Source organism: Myotis daubentonii, chromosome 16 (genome assembly GCF_963259705.1).
Source record: "Myotis daubentonii chromosome 16, mMyoDau2.1, whole genome shotgun sequence".
NCBI lineage: Eukaryota > Metazoa > Chordata > Mammalia > Chiroptera > Vespertilionidae > Myotis > Myotis daubentonii.
The window spans coordinates 32,043,973-32,059,255 of NC_081855.1; the positions used below are offsets into that span (position 1 = coordinate 32,043,973).

Below are 15,283 nucleotides of genomic sequence, written 5' to 3' on the forward strand. Positions count from 1 at the left end.
GCCCGGGCTGCTGCTTAGGTTTGCTTTGTATTTTCCAGTCTCATTGCTTCATCTTCAAATATTAGCAGGAAGGTTTATCATTAAAGATGAGGGACTTTCTGGAGGTGACCTGCCCACCCCTATCATTTAGAGAAGCACTTTTCCTAGCACCTTCACAAACATGCTTGTAAATCTTCTTGGAGGCTTGTAATGCAGCTTGCAGTACAGCAGGTCTGGAGAGGGACTGAGATACTATATTTCCAGCAGGTTCCCTGGTTATGCTCGATGCTTCTGGTCCACAGACTGTGCTCTGAGATGCAAAGTCCTGGAGCAGTGCTTCCCGCCTCTGCTGATCATCAGGCTCACTCGGGGAGCTGTATGTTCTGCTTTTGCCAGAAAACATTTAGATAAGTAGATACAACCAGTAAGAGTTGGTAAAGCATTTACAATTAAGCACAAATCCAAATTAAGGTGTAATTCACCATATCAATGAAGGATTGGAGGTCTTAAGAAGACTTACAATTTTTCCATACAGAATAAAATTTGTCGGCATGGTAGGTACTGAATACAAGCGTTCTCAATAAGTCTGTGACATACCTCTAATGAGAGCTCACCCTGCTCTGCAAAGCACTTACTGTACCTCTAAACTAATCCTCATACCTGTTGTCTTCCGCTGCTTTCTTCTAGGCCATGATCATGTCTCCTTTCCGGGCTCTAACTGACCTAGGTCTCCATGTTCCTTTTGTTCCATATACCGTTTCTCCTGCTCCCCAAATCACCTGCAAACACAGTTTGGTATGTCTGCCCTTTACACCTATGCTGGTTCTACAGGATAAAGCCAAGACCCTGCAGTAAAGTCCCAGGACTTGATTCTCCAAGCATGACCTGTGTCTCTATGCCACTGTGTGTATTTGCTGGTCCCTTTCCCTGGAGCATCTCCCTATCCTTTTTGAGCTCTTATTCATCCTTTGTTCTGGCTGTCTCTGCCATATAACTAATGTTTCATTGACTCATGGTTATGTGAGGGAGATATATACATGTGGATTCCATGGCTGTTGAGAAATGCTCCTATGCCATCTAAGTAGATAAGATAGCTGGGAGTTTAGTGAACTAAAACACTAAACATAACTAGCTCCTTGGGGAAACATAGGGAGAATTTGGCATTTAGAAGTGATGAAGGAAGGGACTTATTCAGGAGAAGGCTTAGCATGTTTCAGGGGAGTGTGTGTGAATGAGGGAGCAGAAGGGGGTGTCTCTTCTTGCTCACCCACCTCCAATGGCTCACCCAGAGTCATGGTGTGAAGGGATGGTGATCCCTTCAGGGGCAGGGAAAGGGAGAGCCAACAGCTCTGCTGTCCCCTGTCTATTCTTTCCTGTGCAGTCACATCAGGAACCTCTTACCAGGCTCTCATGGCATCTCTTTCTCATTCTGTTCCCAGGTGTAACTACTACAAGCCTCCAGGATGGCCATTCAATTCCGTTCGCTTTTCCCTTTGGCATTGCCTGGAATGCTAGCACTCCTTGGCTGGTGGTGGTTTTTCTCTCGTAAAAAAGAGCACGTCAGCAGCCATGATAAACAGGTGGAGGCTAGTGCTGTGGAGCTGAGGGCCGCCCCTGCCATCGAGGAACTGGCCCCTGTGGAAAATGCCTGTCGTGCAGTAGTGTCCACACCCCCCAGTGTCACACAACCAGCAGAAGAGGAGCTGGCCACTGTGTACAAACCTCCCACAGAACCCCCGGCCTTGCTGCGGTCACATCCAGCCTGTCGTAGATCAGAGTCCTCAGGCAGCCTGTCTAACCCCACAGACACGAGAGTTCGACCAGGAACATGCAGAGATGATAGTGCAAGGGTGGAACCAGCCCAGATGGGTGATGAAGCCAAGCCTGTTCCTCTAGAGTGTGCCCTTCCGTCGCCAAAGGCTGTTCGGTTCCCCCACGAAGCCACTGAAGCGTGCAGGCGCGAGGCAGGGTGGGGCCCGCAAGGCCAGCCTGCAGCTCCCACAGAGAAGCATGGCCCTGGGGAGAAGGCGAGAGAGATGGGGGCTGAAGGCACTGGCGACGCAGTGTTGGGAGAAAGTGGGCTAGAAGAAGGTGTGTTGTCCCTGGAGCATGGCTCTGCATTACAGAGCATCAAGGCGGCCAGCATGACTCCCTTGGGAGGAGGGGGAGAGGAAAGGAAGAGCAGCCCACCTCAGGTGGAGGGGGACACAGCAGGGAAGTTGATGACTAGCTTTAATGAATTGGCTCATGTGGAGCAGGCCAAGGATGATGAAACAGTGGCACCCTGTGTCCAAGGTGGCCGAGCCTGGGATGGAAAATTGAGCAAAGAGGAGTCCTTAGATAAAAATGAGGAGATTGAGCAGGCTGCCTACCAGATCATCTCCAAAGTGATATTGGATGCAACTGAAGAAGTGCTGGCCACCACTGTGGGCAAGATGGCAGGTTGCATGTATCAGGCCTCAGCCGGTCAGCTCCAAGGGCAGAAGGAGGAGAGATGTGCCCAAATCTGCCAGAAAACTGCCCTCAGGCAAGATGCCTTGGAGCCCACTCAGGCCACAGTGGAGGCGGGCACAGCAAAGGCAGTCTTGGACCCATTGGAGTCAGCTTTGGACCCGTCGAAGTCAGCCTTGGGCCCGTCGGATGCTGCGCTCCCCTTGCCAGGCCTGCCAGCAGAGGACCTGCTACCACCACCAAAGACCTATGTGAGCTGCCTGACCAGCCCTCTGTCCAGCCCCACCAAGGACACGAAGCCAAAGAACTCTGTGCACCACATCTCCCTGGCCCCCTGCCCACCACCAGCCGCCCCCCTTGGAGAGTCGCTGGACAACACAAGCGTCCTGGTGGAAGATGCTGGCTGTGTCACCTGCATGTCTGACAATAGCCAGGGTGTCCCTTCAGAATCCTCTGGGCAGTGCTCAGATTCCGTCAGCACTTCAGGGCTCGAAGACTCTTGTACAGAGACCAACTCAAGCCCTAGGGACAATGCTACCACCTCACCACTGCCACAAAGTACTGTGCCCTTCAGCAATGGGGTGCTGAAGGAGGAGTTGTCAGACTTGGGGACTGAGGATGGATGGACCATGGATGCAGAAGCAGATCATTCGGGAGGTAGGAGGGTCTTGGGCGTTCCTCACTCAGAGAACGGGGGTCTCCCTTTATGTAGTAGGAAAGGCTGCCTCTCTCTCTCTCTGCTACTTCTGTGTCCCAAACGGCGTGCAGAAAGTCAGGGCACAGTGGAGAGCTGGTGGGTAACTGAAAATTTAGGCTGCCTTAAACCCAAAGCCATGGGAGTTGTAACTTGTTTTGGCAGCCAGTGACCCTCCCTAGCCCATCTGACAAAATCAGATCAAAGTTGGGTTGGGTTCACCGATTAACCTAATTGTGCCTCTTTTTCTCTTTTAAACCCTAACCTGTTAATTTTTTTTTTTTAAATGGAGAGAGGCCTCCTTAGCTTTAATTCTCTTGAGTACCAAGAGTAGGTGTGAGTTTTTTTTTAATGGTTTATTTCCTTTTAACCATGTGCTTGTTCCCATGTCTTCACCTGCTTTCCTTCTCCAGAAGCTCTTTCCTGGTAAGTGCCCAGAGACTGGCCCCAGCTTTGCATACTTGTGGGAGGCTCGAGCTCTGCTGCGTGTTGCTGTCACCCTTTGCAGAGCGCCTCAGCCATTTTCTTTCTGTGCAGCTGCAGGTCCACCCCCAGGAAAGAAGGGCACTTGGATAACAAGTGCCCACTGGGTTTTTCAAGTGCTGACCCCAGTGTAGACAGTTCAGATCGCTAACTTCCAGGTCAGCAGTTCCTGACCCTGTTTTTGCAGCTACCCTGGGGCATTTTCATTGATCTCTTGGGAAGAGGCATTCCCCTCCGGGTCTCTGACTGGCTTGCCCCGGAACCTTTTCCTATCGAACCTTTTCCTATCGTTTCACCTTGAGGCAGGTTGGGACTCTTTCTTGGGAATTCAGTACTTTGAGCAGCTGCTGGTGTGTACCACACATTACATTTTACCACCTCTAAGGTGCTATTGCTTATGACACTACTGTTTTTTGTGTACCTTGGGAAGAAAAAAAAAATGCTGCCTATCATGAATATAGTAGGCCAGAGACTGTAAGATGCACTCTAACTTTAAGGATGTTAAATTTTTTTTTTAAGGCATTTTAAAATGGGTGAAAAATCTTAAGAATAAAGGGGTTTCCCTTTGCCTCTTGCCCCTCAGGTTAATTAACAAGCCCTCTGGCCTTGTCATTGCCAATTCTAGATTGATAGTAGCTATGCAGAAGGCTTCCAAGTTTAGGCCTTGCGGAAGAGGAGGCTGTGACTGAGCATGGTGATGTGGGGGACGTTGGGGATGGTAGATAGAAGCCTGGTAGTGCCAATCACTGAGCACTCAGTTGTGCCAAGTACCAGGCTGTGTCTTACCGACCCACCTCCATTCTCATGGTAGCTCTGCCTTGTGCGTGAGAAAGCTGAAAGATGGCCTCTGAATGAAGCCTGTTAGAATCTTGGCGTGATCCGAGCCACCTCTGAGTGTCATCGGGGTGGAAGGTACCATCCAGTCCTGCTCTGTCGGATAGAGGCTGGGGCTGGCATTATTAGAAGGGTATGGACTGACTGTGACCAGTTGTTCTTGGGGGACGCCTGCATCTAATATCTGGCTCCAGGGACTATGTGGACCTGTTGGCCCATCACCTCCCCCAACAGGTGATGTTAAGGGATGAGGTCACTTTGATGGTGATTTAGCTGGGAGTGAATCTCCTAAGCTTTACTCCTTTGCATCCAGATAGTACATGGGATTATGCCCAGGGTCTGGAGAAACCAGTGCAAGATAACCTAATTAGTAGAATCTCAGGAGTCCTCTATTTCTGGCAATCGAGTTATCCATATTTAAATGAGAGCCACTTAAGTGGGTTTGGCCCTCTGTTTTTCTTTGATGGCCCCCTTGGCACACTCTTGGTCAGGAGTGGAGCAGCCCAAGTCAATGCTAGACTCCTGCTGCCCACCCTGTCCTCTTGGGAGTGAGCTTTAGCTCAGTATTTGGACCAGGGCATTAGAGACCCACCATGAGCTCAGAAGAGCATTCAGAGTTGCACAAGTCGGGCCTAAGCAGGGGAAAAGGAGGGCCTCATTCCTGTGTCCACTTTTGGCAGGGCCCTGATCGAGAATAAGAATGGGGTCCTCGGACGTACCAGTGACAGGGGACTTTTTCTAGCTCTACTTGGCTGAAGGCCACTGACTGTGAGCCTAGGCCAGGGGCCTTGGGACCTAGGGACTCTTGGTCTGAGGGGCTGGCATTGGCAGAGGGTGTGGACTGGCTGTGACCAGTTGGTCTCAGGGGAGACCTGCATCTAATATCTGGCTCCTGGGAGCATGTGAACCTGTTGGCCCCTCCCCTCCCCCACACTCAGAACTCCCCTTTCCTGGGCCAGTTCTTTCTTCCCAGTTCACCACTTGTCTGCTCCAGCAGCTGTGGCTGGGTGTGGCTGCCAATTAAGCAAGTTGGACTGTAAATGACAAGCTAAAATTAGGTGTATCTACACCCCCAGCCCTCCTTTCATTGGGGTTGTTCTGAGCCTTCTAGACTTCCAGTTGACAGTCACCTGCCAAGCTAGAGGAGGGGGCGGGGGGTGGGGGCCTCGGGCCTCCCAGGAATGTGAGTTTGGGAGTTGTGCGTTATTAATTGCTCTGAGCTGGTGTCTGGGTGTCTGTGCATGCTGCTTCCTCCCCTGCAGGCTCGGACGGGAACAGCATGGATTCAGTGGACGGCTGCTGTGGGCTCAGGAAAACTGACGGTTTCCAGAATGCCCAGGGAGGCTCCAATCCTAAGAAGGTCGACCTCATCATCTGGGAGATTGAGGTGCCAAAGGTAAGGGCTGCAAGCTAAAAGTTCCCCTGGGCCCAGGTTCATTGGGCTTGGGGGTGGGGTTTAGGGGAGGGACAGTCAACCTGGAGTGGCTGCTCCCTCGTGAGCCCAAGGCTGTGGGGAAAGGGAATGCTCTACTTTGCCAAGGTTCAAAGAACTTCCTGCAAAATGGAATTTCTCCAGCTGCCTTGGAAGTGTCCTATTCTTGTCCTCTTCTAACTCCAGGCCTCTGGTTTTTTGTGTGTGTCCCGGGCCTCCGATCTGCTTGGAGATGCTAGCAAAACCAGATAGAGGACATGGGCCAGCAAGGAGTCCCTCACTGTGCTCTGCCCAAGCTCTCCAATGCAAAATATTTTATAATTGGGCACAGCATAAATCCATATTTTAGAAAACTTGAGAAGTATAGAAATGTATAAAGAAAATAAAAATCATCTCTAATCCTACCCGCGAGAGTGACTGGGAAGGCTTATTTCCTTCTCGTCTGTGGTTTTTAAACACAACTGAGATTATGTTGCTTTAATTAATGCTTTTAAATATTTAACAATTTAATTTTCCTGTGCTTCTCTTTGAAAATGTAATTTTAACTGCATTATTCATTGTGTGAATGTCAATTTACTTCACTATTCCCCAATTCCGGGGTGCTTAAGTAGTTTCTAGCTTCTTGCTATTCTGACTTATAACTTATTAGCTTGGTCTTGATGTTTATCTCTGGGGCTCAGAAATAATTGGCCCACTTCATTCTCCGGGGGCATTTAGCTTCCTGCCGTGTGAAGACTTCGCTGGCTTTGAACTCAGGGTCAGGCAGGCAGCTCGGGCTCATGGTACTGGCTCTCTCAGTTGTTTGCTTCCCCAGTGATCCTGATAACCAACATGCCCTCTTCTCCTTTATTGGCTGCAAAGGGCATACCCAAGCAGCTCTGGGCGCTGAGGGACCAGGCACCTAGGAGCTCCATGGGGGTGGGGTCGTTTGGGAGTGATTCAGAGCTTCTTATGTCATGGCTAAGTTTGGCTGCTTCTTTCTGCCTTGAAGTCTGGTGTGCTGGGCATTCTGTGAGCTATGGGCTCTGAAGGCGCCAGCCTGCTGTTAATTGGCAGCAGGAGCCCAAAGGTTCTTTCTTAGACCTTTATTTTCAAATCAAGACTCTATCTTTGGTCCTGAGTAGACTTGAGGAGGTAGAGAAGAGTTGTAAATCCACACTTGTGCTGAAACATCTCATTATCTGGATCTGGGAGAAGAAAATGCTGCCTTTGCAGCTTTCTGGATTCAGACCACATTGTCGGGGATGAAATGGGAACTGCTGAGTCCTGGAGCCAGACTTGCAGTGCAGCTGCTTAGTAGCTGTGTGATGTTGGGTGAGTTACTTAGCCTCTCTGGGCTTGTTTTCCTCATCTGTAAAATGGAGATTAAAAAGGTATCCATTTCATAGGTATTGTGAGTAAATGCAAGTGCTTAGAATAGTGCCAAGGAAAGGAGTGCTGACATGTTAACAGATGATAATATGTTTGAGTTTGACCTTGTGAAAAAGGTAGGTCTTTGGGAGTGGTTTTGGAAGAATTGGTTTCCCATTAACTAACTCTTTTTCTCAGCATTTAGTCGGTCGGCTAATTGGCAAGCAGGGGCGGTATGTGAGTTTTCTGAAGCAAACATCTGGTGCCAAGATCTACATCTCCGCCCTGCCTTACACCCAGAATGTCCAGATCTGCCATATAGAAGGTCAGTGGGTTTCAAGCCCCTTTAGATGCCTTTCTTTCTAAGGCAAAATTTAACATCTTAAAGGCGCACTTGAACTCTAGAAGTCCTGTGGAATGGGGTGTGGTTTTGTTCTGTTTGTCTTACCTGCTGTGACGACTCCTCCCTCCTTCTCTTAGGTTCTCAGCATCATGTAGACAAGGCGCTGAACTTGATTGGGAAGAAGTTCAAGGAACTGAACCTCACCAATATCTACGCTCCCCCACTGCCTTCACTGGCACTGCCTTCTCTTCCAATGACTTCCTGGGTGAGCATGCTCCTGGGGGACCAGGACTTCTTGCATCCCTTTCCCCCAACAAGAAACTCCCAAGACCATGGCCAAGAGCTCATTGATGCCTCTGCCCTCTCACTTCTAGCCTTCATTGGTCAGTTCAGCTTCTAGCCTGTGTCCTCTGGGGAAGGCTCAGGAGCTGGAGTGCCTCTTAGTCCCTGATTGGAAGGACCACTCTCCCCTGGCTCTGCCACCTGGGCACCCTATATGTTCAAGGCATTTGCCTAGAAAGGACTGTAGTCCACCTAGGAGATTAGGCGGGTCCAGGCTGGTGTGGAACTCCTTGAAGCTGGAGCAGTGTCTGGATGAGGCCCCTGCTGTGGGCTCAAATGGGCTTTCCCTTAGTTAAGGCAAATCTAGTGGTGGCCCTGATGAAGGATTCCCTTCCCCATCCTGCTTCCCAGGAGGTACCTAGAGTAAAGGAGAAGCAGTAGCCCCCGCCAGGCCCAGGAAGCCATGTGGCTCTTCGGAGGTTGCCCTGAGAGTTGGGCAAGAGAAGGAGCTGACATCTCAGGGGTCCCTGTGTCCTGGGCAATTGCAGAGTCTCTGGAGCTTGTCACTCATGTCCTACAGTGTACCTCCCCCCTGTTTGGGCATCCTCTTACTGAGGCCACAGTCATGTGCCACCTAGTGACAGGGATTCATCCGAGAAAGGTGTGTTAGACGATTTTGTTGTTGGCGTGAACACAAGAGTTATAACCACACAAACCTAGATGGTACAGCCTACTACACCTGGGCTGTGCTAGACACCAGCATTGTATATAGTCTCTCACTGACCAGCACGTCATTATGATGCGTGCGGCTGGACTGCATTTCACACATGGGCTGAACATGCTGCCTCAAGAAAATTGCCTGCCTGGCTTTTGTTTAGGACAATGGGCTTTTTGGTTCTGTATCTTGCCCCCCCCCCCCCCAGAGACCCTTGTGCCTTAGGGGAAGGGAATGCTGCCCCTTTCCTTTCCCGTGGATATTTGGGAGTGGGCTGAACCTCACTCCACCCTTCACTTCTGAATCAGTGTTTTCCTCAGGAGGCTTGGTCCCAGACCCACTCTTTATTTTTAGATAATTGAGTGGTTGGTGTGGCTTCCTTCCCTTGTTTTCTGTGTGGCTCAGTGGGCCTAGAGGGGTGGAGGCCAGGACTCTCAGCCAAGCCTCTTGTGCCACCTGAATGGAGGACGCACGTGATGTGCTGCTGTGTCCACAGCTCCAGGATGGTTTCTGTAGCTTAGCATCGGGAAAGCTAGGATGTAAGGACAGTTCTTTCAGAGACTAGTCTTGGCCTCTTCCAGGGCCTTTAAGGTGGGGCCTGGCCACGGAGCAACCCTACATTCCAAATCCCAGCGTGGGAATGAGTTGGGAGGATGTCTGTGGAGCCCAGAGAAGAGCAAATATGACTCTGACTGTTGCAGACTTTGACGGTGGACCCTTGCTGACAGAAAGGTAGAGTAGAAAGATGCTGTCAAACCATAAGTTCCTGGGGTCAGCTGTAGGCCCAGAGGAGCTAGCTGAGGGGCCTGAGGCCTGTCCACCTTGGCACCTTGCTCTCAATGGCTGCCTCATTCCCTTTGGCCTTCCTGGGGTCTTATAGACTCAAGAATGCTGGAGGTGGGGGATGGGGAGCTCTGGCCAATGAACCTTGGTCAGGTCAGTGGGAGGCCCAGCAGGACCCCACAGCCTGCTCCTGGGAGCCTCCCTGTCCAGCCCTGTGTGAGGTTGCCTCTAGTGGTTACTTATGGTACAGCAGGACAAGGGCCACAGTGGTGTCTAAGCACTTTGCATGTTCAAGTAGTTTTCCTCGAATCCCTGCCAGCTGGGTGCCATGTGCTTTGGGTTGCCATGCTCTTTTCAAAGAGGTGCCAGTTCAGAGACTTGTCCTGGGACCTCAGGGCTTAACCCAAACATGAGAAGAGAAGGATTGCTGAAGTGCCTGCTACCCCTCCCTTCTCCACAGCTCATGCTCCCAGATGGCATCACTGTGGAAGTGATCGTGGTCAACCAGGTCAACGCGGGGCACCTGTTTGTGCAGCAGCACACGCACCCTACCTTCCATGCACTGCGCAGCCTGGACCAGCAAATGTACCTCTGCTACTCTCAGCCTGGAATCCCCACCTTGCCCACCCCGGTGGAAAGTAAGTGCTGCCCCGAAGGTCGGCAGGAGCCAGGCCAGGGAAGAGGTTTGGGGGTGGCCTGTTCTGCTCCTGGGATCCTTCATGGACCAGCATTCCTGACTTCTTGCTGTTGGCATGGAGTACTCTGAGCTGAGTTGCCTGGCTAGCACAAGCTGCTCTTTGTACTGGCTGACAGAGCCATGGTGTGGAGTGGAGTTTTTTGTTTTGTGTTTCTTAAAATATATTTCTGTTGATTTCAGAGAGGAAGGTAGAGAGAGACAGAGATAGAAACGTCAATGATGAGAGAGAATTATTGATCAGCTGCCTTCTGCACTTCACACACTGGGGATTGAGCCCACAACTGGGGCATATGCCCTGACCGGGAATCGAACTGTGACCTCCTGGTTCATAGGTTGACACTCAATTACTGAGCCACACCGGCTAGGCTGTATTTTACTTTTTATTCCGGTTCATCTGTGTCTGTCTGAGGCCCCAGTTAAGTTTCAGAGCACATGGAAGTAGGTGAATGCTTTTGGTCTGGATGATGTTTGGATGGCACCCATGCTAGGCTGAATGACCCACATCCAGGTGCTTCTGTTGGCCAGTCTTAGGCTCTGGGGAGGCTTCAGGGACTCCTTGCTGTTCCGGTTCCCTGCAGCTTGGAGGTGCAGGCCTCTGGAAAGGAATGTGGGGAGGTGGGTAGCATGGACTGCACAGCCCTTGGTGCCCTGGCCTGGGCCAGTCTTGCCCACAGCTCTCTCCTGCCCTGCAGTAACAGTCATCTGTGCAGCCCCCGGAGCGGATGGTGCTTGGTGGCGAGCCCAAGTGGTGGCCTCCTACGAGGAGACAAATGAAGTCGAGATTCGCTATGTGGACTACGGAGGATATAAGAGAGTGAAAGTAGACGTGCTCCGGCAAATCCGGTGAGTCCAGGCTCCTTGCACAGGCACACACCTTGCTTAGGAGGGGATGGGTTTCTGTTGGTTGGCTCAGTTCTACTAAGCCTGGAACATGGGTTAATTCTTCTGCTACCTGCTCTGCTTTAGCATTCTGATAGAAACAAACTCCATTGCTCACCTCAGCCAAACTAAGCCAGATAGGCCTATCTTAGAAGAATTCCCCTGAGTATCATATGGCAAAAGCAAGCAGGCTTTTTTTTTAGGAGTTTGATGCAAGAAGATCCTCTGAGGTCAGGCTGTGGCAGAACTGGCCGCCTGCCTTCAGGTGTATGGGGGCTGAGCCCATCATGGGTATCTGCTCTGCTTCACCTGGACTGCTGGGCTCATGGTACTAACAGAAGATAACTACCGGCCTGGAGTGGAGTTGGCCTTCAGGGCCATGTTCAGTGTGTTCCTTTCTTATTGCTCTAGGTCTGACTTTGTGACCCTGCCTTTCCAGGGAGCAGAAGTCCTTCTGGATAGCGTGATGCCCCTGTCAGGTAACAGGTGTGGGCTTCTGGCAGGGGGTTGGGGGGGGGCAGTTGAGAGTAGGTCTTTTTCTTTGAGAGCCTCATTTTCACCTGGAGGGCTTATGCTAACATGGATTGCTGGCACTGTCAGTTTCTGATTGATAGATAGCTTTGGGCCAAGGCCTCAGAACTTATATTTCCAAGTTCTCAGGTCAGGCTAATACTGCTGGCCCATGGACCACCCTTCCAGGTCCACTGCTCTAGAGCAGGAGTCCTCAAACGTTTTAAACAGGGGGCCAGTTCACTGTCCCTCAGACCGTTGGAGGGCTGGACTATAGTTTAGAAAAAAACTATGAACAAATTCCTATGCACACTGCACATATCTTATTTTGAAGTAAAAAAAAACAAAAAAAAACAGGAACAAATATAATATTTGTATTTGCATGTGGCCCGCGGGCCTAGTTTAAGGACCCCTGCTATAGACTTTACCTGGGCCTCCAACTTAGAGAGGCTTCTGCTGCAGGTGCCTTCCAGATGTAGTCCAGACCCAGAGTCCTAGCACCTGAGGTTGAGGGCAGGCACTGAGACCATCGGCACTCCTCAGCTGGGCCTCAGCGTCTGGGGGTGCTGTGGGGACCACACTAACACACACCTGTCCACTGTGGTGTCTCAGACTGATCACATTGCTGGAGGGAAGGTGACTGGCAAATTACTTAGCCTTGATTCCTACCTCCCCGCTCTGGCAAATGGGCCTTTACCTGTTTTTCAGAGTGGCCAAGGAAATTACATGAACCTAGAAGCTGGGATGTGGACACTGGTCAGGTAGCAGCTACTAATGACCAGGAGTTTTATATTTACTAGTCCCTTGATTTCATGCTCCTCCCTCCCAGGTTTGCCCCATCTAGTCTTGTTCTTGTCTAAAGCAATGAAATGCTTTAGAAGCACTATAGTCTGACTGTAGTAGTCTTGTTGGCTAGAATGCTGGGCAGGGTCTTCATTTTTGTTTCTCTTTTATTACTTTGACCATGCCCAACCTTCTTCTCCATTTCTATGTCTCAGGACTTATCCAGGCTCAGCTGAAAGGTTCCCTCCTCCATAAGATATTCTCAGACGTTCATAAACCTGCCTCTCACTTCCTTACCATGTCTTGCCTTGGGTGTGTTCTTGCATGAAACTTCTGTAATCTGACGAAGAAAGCTGCCTCAGTGTCCTGCCTGCTGTTCTGTAGTTACTGCCCGTATTGGGCTGTGTGGCCACTGCCTGGGTTTGAATTCCACCTGCACCACTCTCAGAGCTGGTTGACCTTCTGCCTTTGTCTTACATGTTTCCACTTACAAAGTAGGGTAGCACCTGCCATCTTGTAGGGTGTTAACTGATGCAGTGGAAGAACGTATCCAACATGCTTAGCCCGGTCAGCCCCCAGATAAGCGGTGGTGATGATGTTTCCATTGAAGGCAGAGTTTCTGTCCATCTGGTCCTCTGTACGTAGATAGCACACAGCAGGGACCCTGAGTGTGTGTAGAGACCTGGGCTCTATTCTTGACACCGGTGGCTCTCTCAGGTGAAGGTCTCAGGCTCCGTGGCAGATCTGAGGCCTTTTACTTGGAACACACCTGAAAGTGTGTAGGTGACAAGAGCACCTGGCCTCAGTGAGAGTCTAAATGCTGCTTTTCCTTCTCCTAAAGACGATGAGCACTTCTCACCTGAGGCGGATGCAGCTGTGAGCGAGATGACTGGAAACACGGCACTGCTGGCTCAGGTGTGTGGCTGGTGTGTGGGGGGGAAGTGGGGCAGGTTGCACAGGCTCTGTTTGAGGAACCTCCCAGCTTCTGCAGGGCCCACCGGCCTCACTCATCCAGCATCTGGGCCACTTGGGAGCTGACCTTTCAGTGCCTGCCTTCCTGTGGTTCCTGCCCTGGGCTGGCTAGCCGTCTTCACAGAAGAGGCACACGAGGTCACTTCTAAACAGATTTGTTTTTCTGTTTGTTTTCAGGTGACAAATTACAGTCCAACTGGCATTCCTTTGATCCAGCTGTGGAGCGTGGTAGGAGATGAAGTAAGTTCTGTCCATTTCCCTGCATTACTGGCCAGCAGTGATGATTGACGTGGAGCTAATCAGAGGATGTAACTACAGACCAGGGTCTCCCAGGGGCAGTTAGCGATGTCTGGAGCCCTTTGTGGTTGACACAGTTGGGAGTGGGTAAAGGCAGGGATGCTGCCAAACATTTTACAGTGCACAGGAGAGCTCCCACAACAGAGAATTATTTGGCCCAAAATGTCGGTGGGCCTTGCTGGACCTTCTGTCCATTGCGTTTTCCTCTCCTCCATCGCATGGTATTAAAGCTTAGCTTTCTCAGTGCTTCGGAAAGCCTGTCCTCATGCCAGTAGAATACAGAAGTAAATGCCCCTGTTGGCCCAGAAAATGAGTCACTCCCCCACCACCACCTGTTGCCACGGTGGCCGCCTAAACCTGTAAGAGGGAGCATCGCGCTGGCTTGAGGCATGGCCCCTGGGTGCCGTGGGCAGAGCTTTCAAGGGGACTTTCTCTTCTAGGTGGTGTTGATAAACCGGTCGCTGGTGGAGCGAGGACTTGCTCAGTGGGTAGACAGCTACTACACAAGCCTCTGACCCCTGCCACAGCCGCTCGAGTCTTTTTTGCACTGTTGAAATTGGGCTTGACACTCAAGGCAAAGACTTTACATCAGAATAACAAATGTTGTCTTCCTCAGAAAGTCCTGTTTTTTTGTTGTTTTTTTAAAATATTGCAGTCATGTTGAGAAAGGTGTTTTGTCTCTGAGACAAGGAAGGAGCTGTGGGTTCTTTTTAAAGCCATAGGATGGTGTTTAACAAGCCAGTGAGGTTAACCTGGTTCTAAGCTGTTAAAAAAAAATGTGGAAGAAAAACTGTCTCAACCAGTTGTCCCATTCTCCCCCTCCCGCCCATTCCTCTCTTCTTCCTTCCCACTCCCCCTCACCCCCAAGCCAAACCGATTGGAGCGGACAGGCCAAGGGATGTGTTGCTTGTTTGAGAGGGTTTCTTTTGCTTCAAAATCTTTCTTCAGGGAGCAGGACATGAACTGACTAATTGGTACTGATTATTTGTACAGCTGACATAAATGAATTTATGATGTTAACCAGTTTTTATAAACTTCACCTAGGTGTCTAAGAAGACAGACTTTTTAATGCATATGTAAATACAAAGCAATCAGAACTCTCTCTGGCCTTGGTCCGTGGGAGAAGGGAAGTGTTTGTTACCCGGCCAAGCCTGGTTGTGATTTGTAACCGTTTTCTATTTGTGCAAACACTGTAAATACGTGTTTAAAAATGTAATATTTTATACAAGATACACTGGAGAACAAAGGGAACTCAAGGTTTTTCCACTTCCGCAGTCCAGCTGCCCATCAGCTCCTCCACTGGGGCTCCCGTGGCGCCCCACATATTGAACAGGGTGACTGTATGATATAGATTGTGATCCGGGATTTTTTTTTTCTGTACAAATTTGTTTAAAAAAAAAAGCAGCTCATTGAATTACCTTGCAATGGTGTGTTTGATTCTTTTTTAAACTTGTCCTCCCGCGTTGTGCAATTTTAAAATAAGTAACTTAAGCTTATATAAATCTTGAATTGTATACTCTAGAGCTTTGAGTTCATTTGTTCCATGGTAAAAAGGGTTGGGGAATAAAGAGGGTGGTTGTAGCATGGTTGGGCTGGAGAGCTATGGCTCTTGGAAGACAGGTTATCCAGAAATTTCCACCTGGCCTTTTCTCCTCCGTGACCCACAAGGTGGCAGCAAGAGTCCTCTGGCTTCCCCAGTGAGTATCTCAAAAACAGCCAAACTTGAGTTTAAAGCGCTGGTTTCCAGAATTCTTTGGTTATGCTTTTTTTTCCTTCTTTTGTTAAACCACACCAGAGGA

At 50.1% G+C, this 15,283-nt stretch overlaps 1 protein-coding gene across 2 annotated transcripts in view; it reads left to right on the top strand.

Moving 5' to 3' along the window:
- The window catches only part of AKAP1 (A-kinase anchoring protein 1), a 31,820-nt gene extending 16,822 nt beyond the window's left edge, over nt 1–14,998 (top strand). For both annotated transcript variants that reach the window (XM_059669567.1, XM_059669568.1), the window contains exons 2-11: nt 1,419–3,087; nt 5,704–5,837; nt 7,422–7,548; nt 7,704–7,831; nt 9,807–9,984; nt 10,736–10,886; nt 11,334–11,401; nt 13,057–13,130; nt 13,365–13,427; nt 13,925–14,998. In XM_059669567.1, the coding sequence (XP_059525550.1) occupies nt 1,443–3,087; nt 5,704–5,837; nt 7,422–7,548; nt 7,704–7,831; nt 9,807–9,984; nt 10,736–10,886; nt 11,334–11,401; nt 13,057–13,130; nt 13,365–13,427; nt 13,925–13,999 (2,643 nt within the window). In that variant the 5' untranslated portion in view covers nt 1,419–1,442 and the 3' untranslated portion in view covers nt 14,000–14,998. The remainder of the gene's footprint in view (nt 1–1,418; nt 3,088–5,703; nt 5,838–7,421; nt 7,549–7,703; nt 7,832–9,806; nt 9,985–10,735; nt 10,887–11,333; nt 11,402–13,056; nt 13,131–13,364; nt 13,428–13,924) is intronic.
- The last annotated feature ends 285 nt before the right edge of the window (nt 14,999–15,283 follow it).